General features: G+C 37.2%; 1 protein-coding gene across 13 annotated transcripts in view; it reads left to right on the top strand.

The window, feature by feature from the left end:
• ncam1a (neural cell adhesion molecule 1a) overlaps positions 1-15,349 on the top strand; it is a 271,998-nt gene that overhangs the window by 244,570 nt on the left and 12,079 nt on the right. For 10 of the 13 annotated variants that reach the window (XM_075486879.1, XM_075486878.1, XM_075486877.1 and 7 more), the window contains 2 exons: positions 11,844-12,051; positions 14,542-14,658. In XM_075486879.1, coding sequence (XP_075342994.1) covers positions 11,844-12,051; positions 14,542-14,658 — 325 coding nt within the window. Of the gene's footprint in view, positions 1-2,044; positions 4,636-11,843; positions 12,052-14,541; positions 14,659-15,349 lie in introns of those variants that run through there. The other 3 variants (XM_075486884.1, XM_075486885.1, XM_075486886.1) reach the window with 1 other exon arrangement.

Genomic DNA, 15,349 nt, shown 5'->3' with positions numbered 1-15,349 from the left:
CAGAGCTATCTATCATCTTCATCTCTATTTTGTTTTATTTATTTTACATATTAGTTTGAATATCACTCCCTCATAATAGGTTCACATTTTCTCTAATGTTTATTGCGCTGTCAGCCTCTTCTTTTACTTTCCACTGCCAGGTTAAGTGGGTCCCACGGTTTTCAGGATCCATGAGTGACCTGAATATAAAGTGTGTGGCCTAGTTAGGGGGGATGCAGCCCTTACAGTCTTTGCATGGTGCCTCTTCCAAGTGGATTAATATTTTCTGTTTTATACTGGAATCCCTAAAAGGCATCTGCTGCCAGTGCATGGCATGTGAAGAAACTAGTTATTTAGTTATAATGCTCTTTCTGGGCAGCAGCCATATAGCTGTGGGAGGTTTGGATCACTTATAATTCTACCAGAGCAGAGGTTAACATGGGCTTCATCCAAGTCAATCCACCTATAATTCTTGTAATTACTTTCATTTCATTTTTTATATTGGGGATATTTTAGTACAGCCTCCAAGTTGCTGTTGTTTCACTTCAAGCTGCATGGGAAATCATTTAGGTTTATTTTTAGCAACAACATCTGCATTTCATTTAGCTATTCCTCACCCAGTCTCACAGCTGTTTATGGTAATACTCAAAACAGCTGCAGTTTTGTGAATAAATACTGGCTCCATACGAAATACTGGTACCAGTTAACCCTGTGTTGAAGCAGGGTTCAGTATCACTCTTTTTAAATCTAATTTCTGTTTCGTATTTTCAAACACACGCTTAGAATGCAATCATAGACAAAAACAAAATTTAAAAAATGCTTGTCCCAGTAATTTGTATGGATTTTCTATTTGGAATGCGTTTTGGCATTAAGGATCTCTGGAAACATGTCAGCATGAAGTTTTCTCAGTGATAATCTGTTGATTCTCTGTATCAAACCTGTTTATGATCTGACTTCCATCATTTCTCAGACGCAGACGAGGCAAACTACTGCCAGATGAAATGATGATACCCTAATGTTATAGTCAAACTGAACACATCTTTAGGAAATGCTCTTATAAGATCCTTGTGCCACACAGGAGGTGTCGAACACAAGTTCTAGCTTAATAGTTGGTCAATATAACAATTTCATTTTTATGTAACAACAAAAGACAACAATCATAATAAAGAAGACACTTTTCTTATCTATTTATCTTAAAAGCTTTAATCTGTAAATCTTGGGAAACACCTAATTTATGGATATAGTTACTTTTTGCCTTCGTCAGTAAATACTGGTCTTCGGCTCAAACCCCAAAGACATAACACAATCTAAAAGCCCAACTTTGTCCACATTTCATTTCATTACCTAATGAGTGAAATAACGAGGCTGGAGGAAAAAGTTTATGCAGCACTTGCAAGTAAGCATATACTGCTTTTACTTAACATTACACCACTGGCCATTACTAACCAGAGATAAAAGCTAGATACTTGCAGATGTTTTGTCATATTCGGGTTGCCATAGGTCTCAGCTTAAACTCTGCACCATGAGTGATTAAAAACTCTCCTTGTTTGTACTAAACCTTAAAGCAGAGAGACTGCAGTGTGTTTTGAAATGTCTTCCTCATTGATGTCATTCCCCATTACCTTCCACTGTGTGACCTTCCACCCATGTCGGCCATGAACCATGCATCATTTGCCGTACTACTAACATACTATGGCTTCCTTTTGTTTTTGGTCCTCCAACTTGGAGTTCCTTTTGTTTATTCCTGATTTAGTCTCTAATGACCTTTCAGACTTGGGTTTCTGTATTCTGACCTATTTTTCTATCTCTCTCCCTCTTTTCCCTCTTTCTCTCCTGCTTCCCTTTTCTCCGTGTCTTCTTCCTGTCTTCATGTGTGATCTTCTTGGGCACCTACGGACCATGACATTGTCATACACACAAATTTATTTTCTCTGTTTTTGCTTTTATTATGTTTATTCTTTTTATATTTTTGAAATCTTCATGTCACAACTGATTGCTATGACTATCATTAAAAAAAACACTATTGTGGATATTGATCATCTCCATTGTTGGTTGATAACCTCAGCTACCCTCGGTTGCCAGTGTGTGACATGCAGTCTGGCACCTCTCCTGCTGTCCATGCTGACTGTTCTCTGGCTCTCATAAACTGATTTCATTGAAGGAGAGAGAGGATAGTCTGAGCCTTTAAAATCTTTGGGTCCAGACTCCTTTGCTTTCTATGCCTTTTGACCCTTGTGCAGCCACACACAGGATTGGATGAAAAAAAAAAAAAAAGATGAAGAGTCAAGACATTGGTTTCATGATGTAATTACAGGGTGCTCGGTACTTGCATCATTCTCAAAATTGTTTTTTTTTAGGTTCTGTTAACATTTTTTGTCACCTGTTTTCATGTTGTATATGAATCTATTCTGGAGGAGGGAGTTTTGATGGTTTTATGGTATTACCAGCTGGAGTTGGGTTGACATAACACAGACAAGACAATTGTTGCATTGTTTTAGATTTGATTAGTAACACATTCATAATGCCTTAATTTGATCTAAAAGGGGGTGATAAATAGAATAACAACCATACACTGTCTAAATATTTGTCTAACAGTGTAAGAGACTATAATTTTGGACTTGCCTATCAGACAAACACATCATTCCACTGGTATGTCACAGTGACATGAAAGCATGAACACAGCATGGAGGCTGACACATGGCATGATCCAGAATTCATGAATGTGCTTTGCAGCTGCTTCAAAGCTCCCCAGTCAAGCATTATGAATGTGTTAAAACAGGAGGTGAGAACAAATGCTGTGCCTATTTTCCGTTTTTTGGATACAAGCTTGAAATATCCTGTTGTACAAAATGAGGGAAGATAACATTTGCAGATAAGTTAAATATTGTTCGTGGTCAGTCATCATTTTTCAAAACAATTACTTTTCCACATTACATGATGCTTATTTTCAAATGCTTTGTTATGTAACCACCTTGACGGAGGAGGACAGAAGGTTGTGCAGAAAACAACTAATCATGTTTTGTGACAAAGTGTACATACTCTTTTCAAACTGATATTCAAGAAATACAAGAATTCAGCTGTTATTTTAACAAGTCATTCTCTCTTTTTACCTAAAAGCAGAGAAATGTCTACAAAAAAAAAACGCAACAGCTGTTAAGAAACTACAAATTTCATTTTCAAGAATGTGAAATTATTTTATCCTCGGAAATGTTTTTGTAAGTGCATATCAGCATATTTCCATGTAACCACTGTAGGATTGAATAAATACTTTCTTTTTCTTTCAAGAAAATAATGGATTTTCCGAGGCTTTAGAGACTAAACATACCGACATATGCGACAATGCTGAATTTATTGGTCTGTTCTTGGAAGCTGATTTTGAAACGGATTTCAGTCCTTATTTCTCTGGAGCTGTAACAAAATGTCTGTATTCTACATTCAGTGTTGCATTTGACCACACATGACTGTTAAGCCTGGATTGTGAAAGATTAGAAGCTTGGCTTTGCCAAACTGAAAGACATTCAGTATCTATTCCGAACAAAAAAATGAACAAATGGTAAACTGTATGTACCACATGGCGGCATTGCAGAAGCACGTGAAGATGGCTGTTTCTAGCATGCAGCTGCAGTATTATCTGATGACATTTTGGCTCTTGTGCAGCAGTCATTGATGAGCATTGGCGAGGAACTTTTAGTGGTTTTTGTGTTATTACAGGTTATGAAAAAGTGTCTCTCAAGCTGATTTGTAATCTTTTCCTTAGCCTAACAAAGTCATTTTGGTGCCTAAACTTAACCAAAATGAAACAGCTTTGAAAATAATTGGTCTCACATACTGTTACAACTTGAAATAGTTACCCAGTCTCCATGGCAAAAATTGTATGACTCAAGCTATCTACCACCCATTTTTTCCCTCTTATGTGCACTTATATGTGTGAGTTGTCTTATTAATGCAGTAGTTCTCACTATCACTATCACTATCTTGCCATTTCTTTCCTTAATACAATGCTTCACCCACAAACATTTCTGGTCAGGCATAAAAAATACACTGTTAGGGTTAAGGGACAGAATTAATGTACATGGTTAGGTCAACATGTTACAAAATATGTGGAAAAATATACATGATTACCGTTTATTCATTGTCATATGTTATGTTTCAGCCTTTATATACGTTACTATTTTCAAAATTTACAACCATATGTTGTGAGAATACTATATTTCTGACAAATAAACAAATAAAGAAATTGAATCAGTAGCCTTTTACAGGTTTTCTGGTGAAACTTGGTTGGCATACTATGTCAAAGTTGACATATAGGTTGCAAAACAATATTTGATTCCCTGGGAATAGAGATGGGGTGATGATAAAAGTAATGTTTTTAGTTAGGAAGTCAAGCGATAACTCAAGGACATTTTAAAAGCTCTTCTTTGACAGCGTTTACCAAGAGCTGAAGGTTTTGAAAATGCCTATCAAAGCAGAGCTTACTATACAGTTTCCATTTGTTCAAACATTTGTTCCCCACTCTGTTTTACAGCTCATTAAAGAGCAACAGAGACATGAGAGATGAAGAGATGCATAATGACTAGAATCAACTGCAGCCATGATCAGCAACATTTCAATGTGAGAGAATTAATAAAGCATTGATACATTTTCAGTAATCACACAGATGTGAATGGTGATTGTTTTTTTCTTCTGAGGAACATGCTGTACCACCTCTTTTGACTTTTTGGTGTTTTCTTTTAAAATCAAAACTGAATTTTGTTTTAAAGTTGCTCAAGTCTCAAAATTCCTGCTGAGCTAAATTGTACTGGTAATGGTGTGCCAACTGATTTAGTGGAATTGGGTTGTTGTTTACTGTGCTGAGTCATATATGAAAAACTCCTATATAGTGGCTTTCAGGACATTTTCTCCTGCAACAAGATGGTAGTGAAATACTTGACATATGAAGTCAGCAATTATTATATTTAAAGGGAATATGTTTTTCTATGTTGCTTGTCAAAAATGGTCTCATAGAGTGCTCAAACATCAAGTCAACGACGTATCCAGCTCTGATAAGCAAGCCCAGGTATTCATTTGAAGTGGTGCAAGTCAGCAGCAAAGAGCACTTCAATTCAAAATTGCAAATGTCAGAGTGTTGATGGAGCGTTTAGAAGCCCTGTAACTCTCGCTTAAGTTGTAAAAGCACCATCAAACGTAGCTGAATCAACCTCATACTCCTGACAACAGCTTCATACTTAAAAATGTAAAGTATATCTCCAAACAGGAATGAGAGCGCAGAGGAAGAATTTAAACATGCACATATATCTGCTGTGAATTCTGTCTCCCTTTGAGGAGCTTTCACTTCTAAAACACCCCCCATGGCCTCAGGTTGGGTTGTAAAATGAGCTCTCTATTACCTCGGTTTTATTTCCCTGGCACTGCAGTTTAGTCTCAGCTACATTGTGTCACAAAGAAAATAGGAGCTTGCGACACCCTTGAGGCTTTCTGCCACTTTGTCCCTACTGTTCATCAGTGCCCAGTAAGTAATGATACTGCTGATACGCACAGAGACAATTTAATTTTGACAATTAGGACCTTCATCTTAATGTCTGCATTACAATTAATTGTGTTGCATATTTCTCCCTCTTGAAGCAAATGTCACGGCAGCCGTTTGCATGCAGACTACAGGAAGAGCTGCTAGTACTGCCCTGGAAATTGAGATTCACTTTGCATAGACAAAAACCTTATCAAATAGTTGTTTGCTTAGAAAGTCGATGTAAATAAGTAGATGTAAACAGGAAAATCATCAACATCTACTTATTCTGAATAATAGAGATGTTACTCCCTTTTATTTTTCCTGTTATCACTCTAATGTGTCATTCTCCATTATGTTTTTTATGACAGAGGACTCATGTTTCTGTATTTTAATCAGATGACTTGAGCATTTTGTATGCAGAATGGGCATAAAAGCAATCTAAAAGTCTACTGTAATAATTTTAAATTTCGTCAGACACATTGTTTTTCGCATCTTTTTCCAAACTATTCTCCCTCTATATCTACAAGAAAACGAGTCCCTGGTTCATATTTTTCCAAGTCCATTTAGACCTCAATGTATAGCACTTATTGCAACTCCTTCATGTAAATGCTTGAAACCCAATGAAGCCACACTTCTTACACTCCTTCCTCTTTGATGGATTTCCAAAGATCTTAATTAGTGGGAGCAGATAGTAAAGATCACACTCATCCCAGAATCTGATGCTGATGTCATTTTAATGGTGTTGCAGTGCCACACAGTGGCAGATCTTTGCTGGAGAAGGCAGGGAAATTTTGAGTCGCATAAGGTTAATGCAATCTGTTGAAAGGAGAGCTCCAGGAGAAAAGAAAAAAGAGACGAGGAAAATAAAAGTCTGTGAAATGCACACTGAGGGTTCATGTTAGTGTTTCCAAGTCTCAGTCAACATTTGTAAGACTTGCAAACAGATCGTTCTATATGGAGTTATTTCCCACTGGTTCTTAAATATTGCAAGGATACTGCTTTAGAGACCGTTTTGGTCATACAGACTGATGCCTCCAGCCACTATTCTGCTGGATATGTTGGACAAAATGTTTTGCCAGTGATGTTGTCACATTGGTCTGTCTAAAATTAGATGCTCGAGTTCAACTTGCATTTTTACACCTTGCTCAAAACATCTGTCCTTTCTGTTTCCAGTCTGAACATACTTGTTCTTAAAGCTGAGTTTCTTTTCTTTCAGGGGAAAAAAAAGTATTCTGTTTACACTTAAGCAGTGGATTGTTCTATATGCATGCTTATGGATATTTTTTTACCTTAAATCTGTTCAGTCCTCACAGAACCTCTGCACAGAAAATGTTTTGAGGATGATACATCATATGCCATATACCTATTGTGAAAAAAGTCAATATTTTCATCTAAAAATCAGCTGCCGATATTTGTATGCTTCATCAATTGTTAGAATACTCCATAAGTCTGACATTTTGTCAATGCTGGATAGTGAGCAGTTACAGAGCTCGCAGAAATGTGTGTTTTTTCTGTAAATCTGAGGTCTATCACATGTGGTTTGTCGGCAGTCTACCAGGGAACTTGCTTAGCACTGCATCTGAAAAGCCTGTAAAGAGAAACGTTTGTGTCTGTCCACCCTGACTCAGTCAGTGAGAAACCCCCCTGCTCTTCAGTGAATACACACCACATGATTTATTGTGCCTGTTAAAATGCAAATGAAGCAATGAGCAGAAACAAGTGTTGTCTATAACAGCGTAGTCACCTGTAAGTACACAGAGCTGTGGTATGCTTCTGCTATTTTGATCACAGCCATCAGAGAAAATTGATATTTGCTGCCAAAAGGAGGAGGCTGGTGAATTTAAATTAAATGTCTGACTTGGCTGTGTAAAGTGTTTTTACTCAAATCTGTATATCTGTTACACAAGTGAGCACAAACAAAACATGTTTGAGAAGCATGAGCATTAAAAATTTATTATTTTTATCAGTCTTTACCACAGTCGTCTGCAACACACACATCAGCAGGAGTGTTAAGGATATTTTGTTATGTCACTCATTTGTTTCATAATGTGTTTGGGCAGTGCTTTAAAAGTTGTGAAGTCGTGAGATTTTATATGTTAACAGGGAATATGTCATGTAAGCTCGACCAATGTGAAAAGTAAAAGCAGCTGCCTGGGAATGCTCAACACTTTTAAGGACATTTAAATCAACACAAAAACACATGCATTGTACTTTAAGATATGAGGGTTAGCTGGTTGTCACACCAAATTACCTTCAACACATTGATGTGGATATTTCATCATATCTATCTAGCAGTTACCAAGAGACCATAGAACCATTTACACATGGTTACAGTCTTTGTTTGGGAACTCTTTCTTCTATTTTTTTGTTTCAGAGGTTATTTAACCAGAGCATTTATTGCACAGTGATAAGCATGCAACAGTTAGAAACTAGCAAATTTTTATTTGCTGTAATGAATTCCGAGCGAAGAAAAAACCTTTTTTTATTCAATTCAATTTCAATTCAGTTTATAAAGCACCAATTCACAACAAAGGTAATCTCAGGGCACTTTAAAGATACAATCCAATCCAATTCATTGTAATCCCCCAAAATACCCATTTTAGGAAACCAATGCCTTGCACTTAATCTTTAATTCTGTCACCCATCATTTTCATGCAAAAGGCAACAGCAGAGAGGAAAACTCCCTTTTTATGCAGAAATTTAGCTGAACTGACACACAAATGTTTATATTTTAGTTTAGAGCCATGATCAAACTCTGTTCCACTGTATATTCTGATACATTAAGTTCATAATCTATGGTTGGCCTTGAGTTTGTGATGGTAACATTAAACCACAAAATGGGCTCAAAAATTCAAGGATGATCATTTACAGCTGTTCCTGACTGTAGTAATGCTTGGCTTTTACAATAAGCTGCAGGCTGGGGTGAGGCCTTTGAAGATGCAGGCTTATACTGTTGTTCAGGACTGCTGATCAAAGCCATCAGAGGCATTTGACTACTTGCTCCATTAAACATGAGGGTTTACATCATTCACTAAACATAAAGATGGTCCTCAAAATATAAAATTGCTCATGTTCTCCTTGGACAGCCTTTTATCCTTGATAGACCCTGCTGAATAGTAGTCACAGTCATTATTGCCTCAGGCAGAGAATCATTCAGAGACTTTGAATTCAGTTAAATGTGTTAATTTTTCATGGATTTCTACTTGAAAGTTTAATTCTCTGCTGTTAAATACTCTATTATTTTTATTTGTGTCACAGTGGAACTTTTGCATTTGTGTTAGAAAAAAATACAAAGGAATTATAGTGACAATTTAACATTATTTAGAATTATTTCTGTTAGTGCCCTGATCAACCAGCAGAGATTACCTGAGGCAATATGTGTTGATGTTAACTAGTACATGCACTGTAACTATGAAATTACCCAGTGGTAATTAAAGTGACATGAAGTAGGGTCTGCATCCTTTTCCACCTTAATCTTGTCTCCCTTTGTCATCTTATGAAGCAACATCAGGGTGACCTTTTTAGTAAACAACGACATTAGATTACTCAGAGACTCAGTAACACTCAGAGAGAGGATGTGGGTACATTTAAGAAGGTTAAGCTTTATCCCAGTGTTTCTCTTAACCAGCCACATACTGATGCTTGGTCAGGTACATTTGGCATTGTGTTTTAACACATTGGGAAGGATCTAGTTGTTTTCTACTACTCTCAACTTGGTGATAACTTAAAGCATAGTCACTCTCTTGGCTCCTAGTGTCTCAGAATCTGATAGTGAAGGGGAACCCAATGTGTGAGGCGGGCTTTTGGACAAATGTCACAGTACAAGGAGTTGGGAAAGGCTACATGTTGGATCATAGCAGACATACTTGCAAGTCCAGGACTTGAGTAAAATATACATTATCACACACTTTAAGTCTAAGTCCAAGTTTGGCAAAATAATTTATTATTAACCTTGTTAGGTTCTATTTATACTGTTTAAGTGCCATGAAACTAAACCAAATCTTTGTACTCCAAATATTTTGGAGTCCAAAGTTTTTTTTTGTTGTTGTTTTTGCTGCTCAAGTTGTTTTTTTTTACATTTTATGGTAAGTATCCTGTGTGTCTGAAAGATCCATCTTCTGACATGATTCTTCCAAATGTACTCTAAAATGGAGAACAAGCAAATTATAGAATTTTAGGGAAACATATTACCATGTTCTTTCGTTGACAATGACAGTGTCATCAGCATACATTTTGTTACTCTTATTTTGATTCGTGGAAGAGATATATTTCAAATAAAACCGTAACCCCACCCCACCTTTAAAAAAGGAAAAATATTTTTGAAATACATTTGGAGGTAACATGCAAAAGTGGAAATTTGGTTGCTGTTTATAACTCTGGGTTTGCATTCAGATGTTAAAACTATTTTTTACAGCAGCTTAGGAGGCCATTGCAATTCAAAGCTGGAAAGCCTGAGCTGCCTTGACTTCCAGATCTTGTTTATTTCATCCTGTTTGTAAGCTGCATGTCCATTTACACTTTATGTGAACTAATCTGTGCGAGAAAAAAACTTGTATTTGCCCTCAAAGTGGAATAATAAATTTGATGACTGCGTGCATATGTAAGATAATCCTGTTAGACCTTTACGTTTCCATAGAAAGTTTTAAGGCATGATAAGAATATTGCATGGGAACTCAAGGAAAGTCACGAAAGCTGTTAGTTTGGTAACTGTTTTTCTAGGGTGTGATAAGAATGGTAAGTGTACAGCTTTCCAATGGACTGCATCCCTTGAATTAAAAGGAAAAGTACTTTGGTGTACCCCTTCCTTCCTTCCTTCCTTCCTTCCTTCCTCCCTTCACACAGTCTGTCACTGAGGATTATGCATGTTTTCAAGATTTTCTTTTTTAATGCAAATCATTAATCTAGGGATCATGCCATGTAGTATCTCCTTTGTATGCTGGCATGTTGAAACCTTAGGCTGATTAAAAAACGTTAATAGCCAAACCATAAATCTCTAAAACATGTCACAAAACTGCTATAAAGGTTCCATTGGAAGCCTGAGGCAAGGAAAAGGGATCAGTAATAAAGGGCTCTGCTGCTGTTTAATATGAAATCAGATTTGCATATTGTTCTGTATGTGGTTATTGCCTACACCCTATGTAAAGAAAATGACATAATGTAAAATCCTAAAATGGTAGGTACATCCAGTTTGTCTTCCTCAGTAGCAGAGGAAGTATTCAGGTTATTACTTAAATGCCAAAACAGTCATTTAAAAATATTCAGTTACAAGTGGCAGGAAGCATACACAAGGATTTACAACAAAATGTTTTTTAGTACTCGGCTAAAAGTGTATTGTGGTCCCTCTGACTGATATCTTATTATGAATTAAATCATAAGGTTTTCACGATGGACGCATCTGTCTGAAAGCTGCATAATCATAATTGAAGGTAGGGCTAGTCTGCACTACTTGAGGTTTGTCCCATATGAAGTGGTAAGGCAGAATTACACAGAAGTCTGTGCTTTGGTGAAAGGAGCACGTTACATAAATCTGTTTTAAAGTGATGAATTAGAGAGAGCAATTTAAAAAACAAAGGTGGCAACACCTGTTTTTAGGTTTTGGAATTTTTTTCTAATGTTTGGTTTTTGGTGAGAAAAAATTTAATTGAAACTAAATTTGAAAAGCAGATATACTGGAACATCTCAAAAAAAGGAAAAAAAACTTTTTGAGCTGTCAGAGCCGACTTTTTCATCTGAATGGTGACTTGAGACAAGAGCATTTAGCTAGAAACGACAGGTTTCATCTATAAGCATGTGTGGTCATTGTGAAATTTTATATAAAAAGCTTGTTATTCTGTATTGTCCACATGTATGATCTTCATATTAAAAGTATTTTAATTGGAGTTGGAAGCACAGTATGCCCGTCTTAGTCGCAGTGGAGTGAAAAGATTAAGTGCAGTTGTTGCGTAAATGCACACAGTTACTTTGTACCGCAAGTCTTCTTAGACTGATTTGTATGTGTTTTTTTATTATTTGTTTTTAATCTTTGGAAATTCTATGAGTGAGTGTGAAATTGAAAACCTCAAGTGTGTCAGCCGTCATGATTTTCAAGAGTATTTATCAAGTTGCCATAATGTGGCTGTTGATTAAGCTGGTCCCTCTGGCATAATTTGTCTCCAAATTCTGTCTGAAAATGACACACTTGAGGTTTTTGACTGCAGCCTGAAGCACTGCATTAAAAGCCTGACTGTACCCCTCATCATCTTTATCTCCCTCTCTTTCTAACTTTCTTCCTTTCCTCTTTCCTCCACATTCAACTCTTTTCTCCTCTTCCTCGCCTGTTTTGCTTGCGTATCCCTTCTCTCTGTCCTTGCCCTTTCAGATGCTCTGGATGGAGGCTCGGGACTGGGCACTGGAGCCATTGTTGGCATCCTCATCGTTGTCTTCATTCTGCTGTTGGTTGGCGTGGATGTCACCTGCTATTTCCTCAACAAGTGTGGGCTCCTCATGTGCATTGCAGTCAACTTCTGTGGGAAGGCCGGCCCAGGTGCCAAGAGCAAGGACATTGAGGAGGGCAAGGCTGCATTCACGTAAGCAAATATCATATCATCGCTGCATTAAAGACATTTACGAGGACACATTCTTTAAAGCTGAACTAAAGGATTCTACAAATTCTTGTGCACTAAATGACATCATGCACCTGATTTGAAATAATTCTGGACACTGGATTGAAAAGCAGTTTCTTGTTTTAATCCATTGTACCATGGTTAGCAAAGTCTGTGTATGTTTAACTAAAGAATTATTGACAACATGTTGATGAAGATTCTCAGTCATCCAGGTCATGGTAATTATAAGAGCTTGAATAAGGGCAACTGGACTTCTTCTAGGATCTTGAAGACGTTACACCTCTCATCCGAAAGGCTTCTTTAGTTCTGTTCTTTAGTTCCAGAACTAAAGACTTCATTCCAATGAGGTGAAATGTCTTCAAGATCCAAGTTGCCTTTATTCAAGCTCTTATGATTATTGACAACATTAAGATATTCAGAACAGAGTGCTCATGTACATATCTGATCATCCTGACATGCACATCAGCCTTTGTTTGATTTAAAATTCTGTTCAACAAACTGAGCTGTTTTTCATTATTCCAGCTTTGAACAAAATAAATGAATATTTCAGTAGAATCTCACATAGAACAGATTTTAGAAAGCAAATGGTGATGCATACAGAGTTAAGAAGCACAGAGGTAGTTTTGTACCATTACATCTCAACATGTCAATCCCTGCGAGCGAACACTTTCAAGTTCAGCACAATCAGAGAGCAGTGTAGTGATAGCAGCAAGGCCCTCAGGGGGAGACCTATAATCAGAGCATGCAGGTGGACGGAGGTAGAGGATGATCAAATGTTGACTGGTGTGAATGAGACTTGGTTAGACAGTTGACATTCCTATCCTTGTGAGTAAGCATGTATTAGCTTATTTGTTTTACTATACACTGCTGCTGATCTTGTGTATGGTGTCTATGTGTTTCAGAATTTCCACTGTTTGTGTTGTGGGATAACCTGAACTTCCTCCCAGATCTGCAGTCATGTGAAAAAAAAAAGTTCTCTTTCAGTATCAAAGTTTTATTTATCAGGACATAGGAAAATAAAATCACTGTATTGTGGTATTGCACTGTGCCATTATGTATTCAATAAAAACTAAAACGAAATGCAGAGGAACCCTTAGTGTTTTCATAGCAATGAAAAGAGTAAGTACCAACCAGTTGCTGCTAATGAGATCCACTTAATTAACTGATCATCAGTAATTGTGAGCACCTCTATAAAAGCAGACATTTTGTAACTTTGCTGGTCTGGAGCATTCAGGTGTGTTAACACAATGCCAAGGAGGAAAGACATCAGCAATGATCTTAGAGGAGCAATTGTTGCTGTCCATCAGTTTGGGAAGGGTTGTAAGACCATTTCCTTACAGTTTGGATTCCGTCATTCTACAGTTAGGTCAGACTGTCCAGTACTTAAAGAAACAGTAAAAAAACCAAGAGCTATATCTCAGACTCTGCAGGCCTCAGTTAGCATGTTAAATGTTAAAGTTAATGACAGTACAATTAAAAAGAGAATGAACAAGTGTTGCTTGTTTGGAAAGGTTGCAGAAGAAAGCCTCTTCTTTCTGAAAAGAACATGGCAGCACATCTCAGGTTTGTAAAGTTACATCTGAACAAACCACAAGACTTCTGGAACAATGTCCAAAGTAGAGATGTTTGGTCATAATGCACAGCAGCACGTTTGGAGAACGCCAAACACAGCATATCAGCACAAACACCTCATACAACTGTCAAGCACGGTGGTGGAGGGCTGATGATTTGGGCTTGTTTTGCAGCCACAGGACCTGGACACCTTGCAGTCATTGAGTCCACCATGAACTCCTCTGTATACCAAAGTATTCTAGAGTTAAATGTGGGACCATCTGTCTGACAACTAAAGCTTGGCTGAAACTGGATCATCAACAGGACAATGATCTCAAACACAGCAGCAAATCCACAACAGAAAGTCTGAAAAAGAAAAGAATCAAGGTGTTGAAATGGTCCATTCAAAGTTCAGACCTCAACCTGACTGAAATGATGTAGAGAGAGCCCAAGGGAGCTGTGCAGAAACGAATGCCCAAAAAAAAAAATGAACTGAAGAAACATTCTTATGATGAGTGGGCCAAAATTCCACCACAACAATGCTGGAGACTAATATTATTGCAGCAAAACTGGTTCTAAAAGCTACTCCATTATAGAATGTATAGTTTTTCACTCACTGTTTCTCCATTTTAGCTTAGTTTTTGTTCGATAGATAATGAAACAGTGTAAAGTAGCATATGTTGTTGTTTATCTGAGGTTGCATTTGCCTGATTTTTAGACCGGGTAAGGACCAGATAATTTATTTTAAGTACTGATGCAGAAAACCTTAGAACTGAAAGATAATGTACTTCCTTTTTAACATGACAGTAGGATAGTGACCTTTGGTCTCGTGATTTCTGCTTATGTTTAACAAATTCATAGCTAAAGCATTTCCTGTGTTTGCTTGCTTCTTTCTGACAACAGGAAAGATGAGTCTAAGGAGCCTATTGTTGAAGTTAGAACAGAAGAGGAACACACTCCAAACCAAGAAGGAAGGGGTCCCACTGAGCCCAACGAGACCACTCCTCTGACAGACCCAGAGTGAGTATGAAACACCACAACTGGTTCATTAACAAGTGTGTCTGCACAATAGGAAGGGTTAGTCATTTCACTGGTTATTCTCAGCAAAAAAAAAAAAGAAATGATGACATATGATTTATGACTCAAATGTTGAGACTGGCTAGTTGGCCAGTGTTGGTCTGCATTCATGACCACACAACCATAATGAGGTAAACAAAAAAAAAAAGCTATGTTTTGAGGCATTTAAAGGTTTTGACTGATTTAATTCTTTTTTACTTGCTTTTCCACGGCGGTTTGTCTTCATGCTGTTCCATATTTTGCAAACTGTAAATTGGGGAGTTATTCAAGTGGCATCCATGACTGGGGATATCCCACGCTATATAAAATTTATGTTGCAATGAGTGAATAAAGCAAGCAAGAAAGGACAAAAAAAACAACTCTTTCAAATCATGGCATTTCAGGCTATAAGGTGTTACAGGAGCTTATTGTACAATTACCGTATATTTTTTGCCAAAAAGGTCACCAAAAAGCACAAACTATTTTGGCGCTAACACAAACTCCTGCTTGAGTAACACATCTTAACCTTCAAACTCCTCAATTATTTCTATAGTTTGTCAGGTTGTTTTATTTTCCCTCCACAAATTTTGTTGCTAACATTTCGATTGTGTAGATTTTATTTTTCCAGTGAAGCACAGTAGTACTTACTGTCATG

Source organism: Odontesthes bonariensis, chromosome 16 (genome assembly GCF_027942865.1).
Source record: "Odontesthes bonariensis isolate fOdoBon6 chromosome 16, fOdoBon6.hap1, whole genome shotgun sequence".
In the NCBI taxonomy this organism is placed as follows: domain Eukaryota; kingdom Metazoa; phylum Chordata; class Actinopteri; order Atheriniformes; family Atherinopsidae; genus Odontesthes; species Odontesthes bonariensis.
This window is presented reverse-complemented; position numbering and strand designations above follow the sequence as displayed.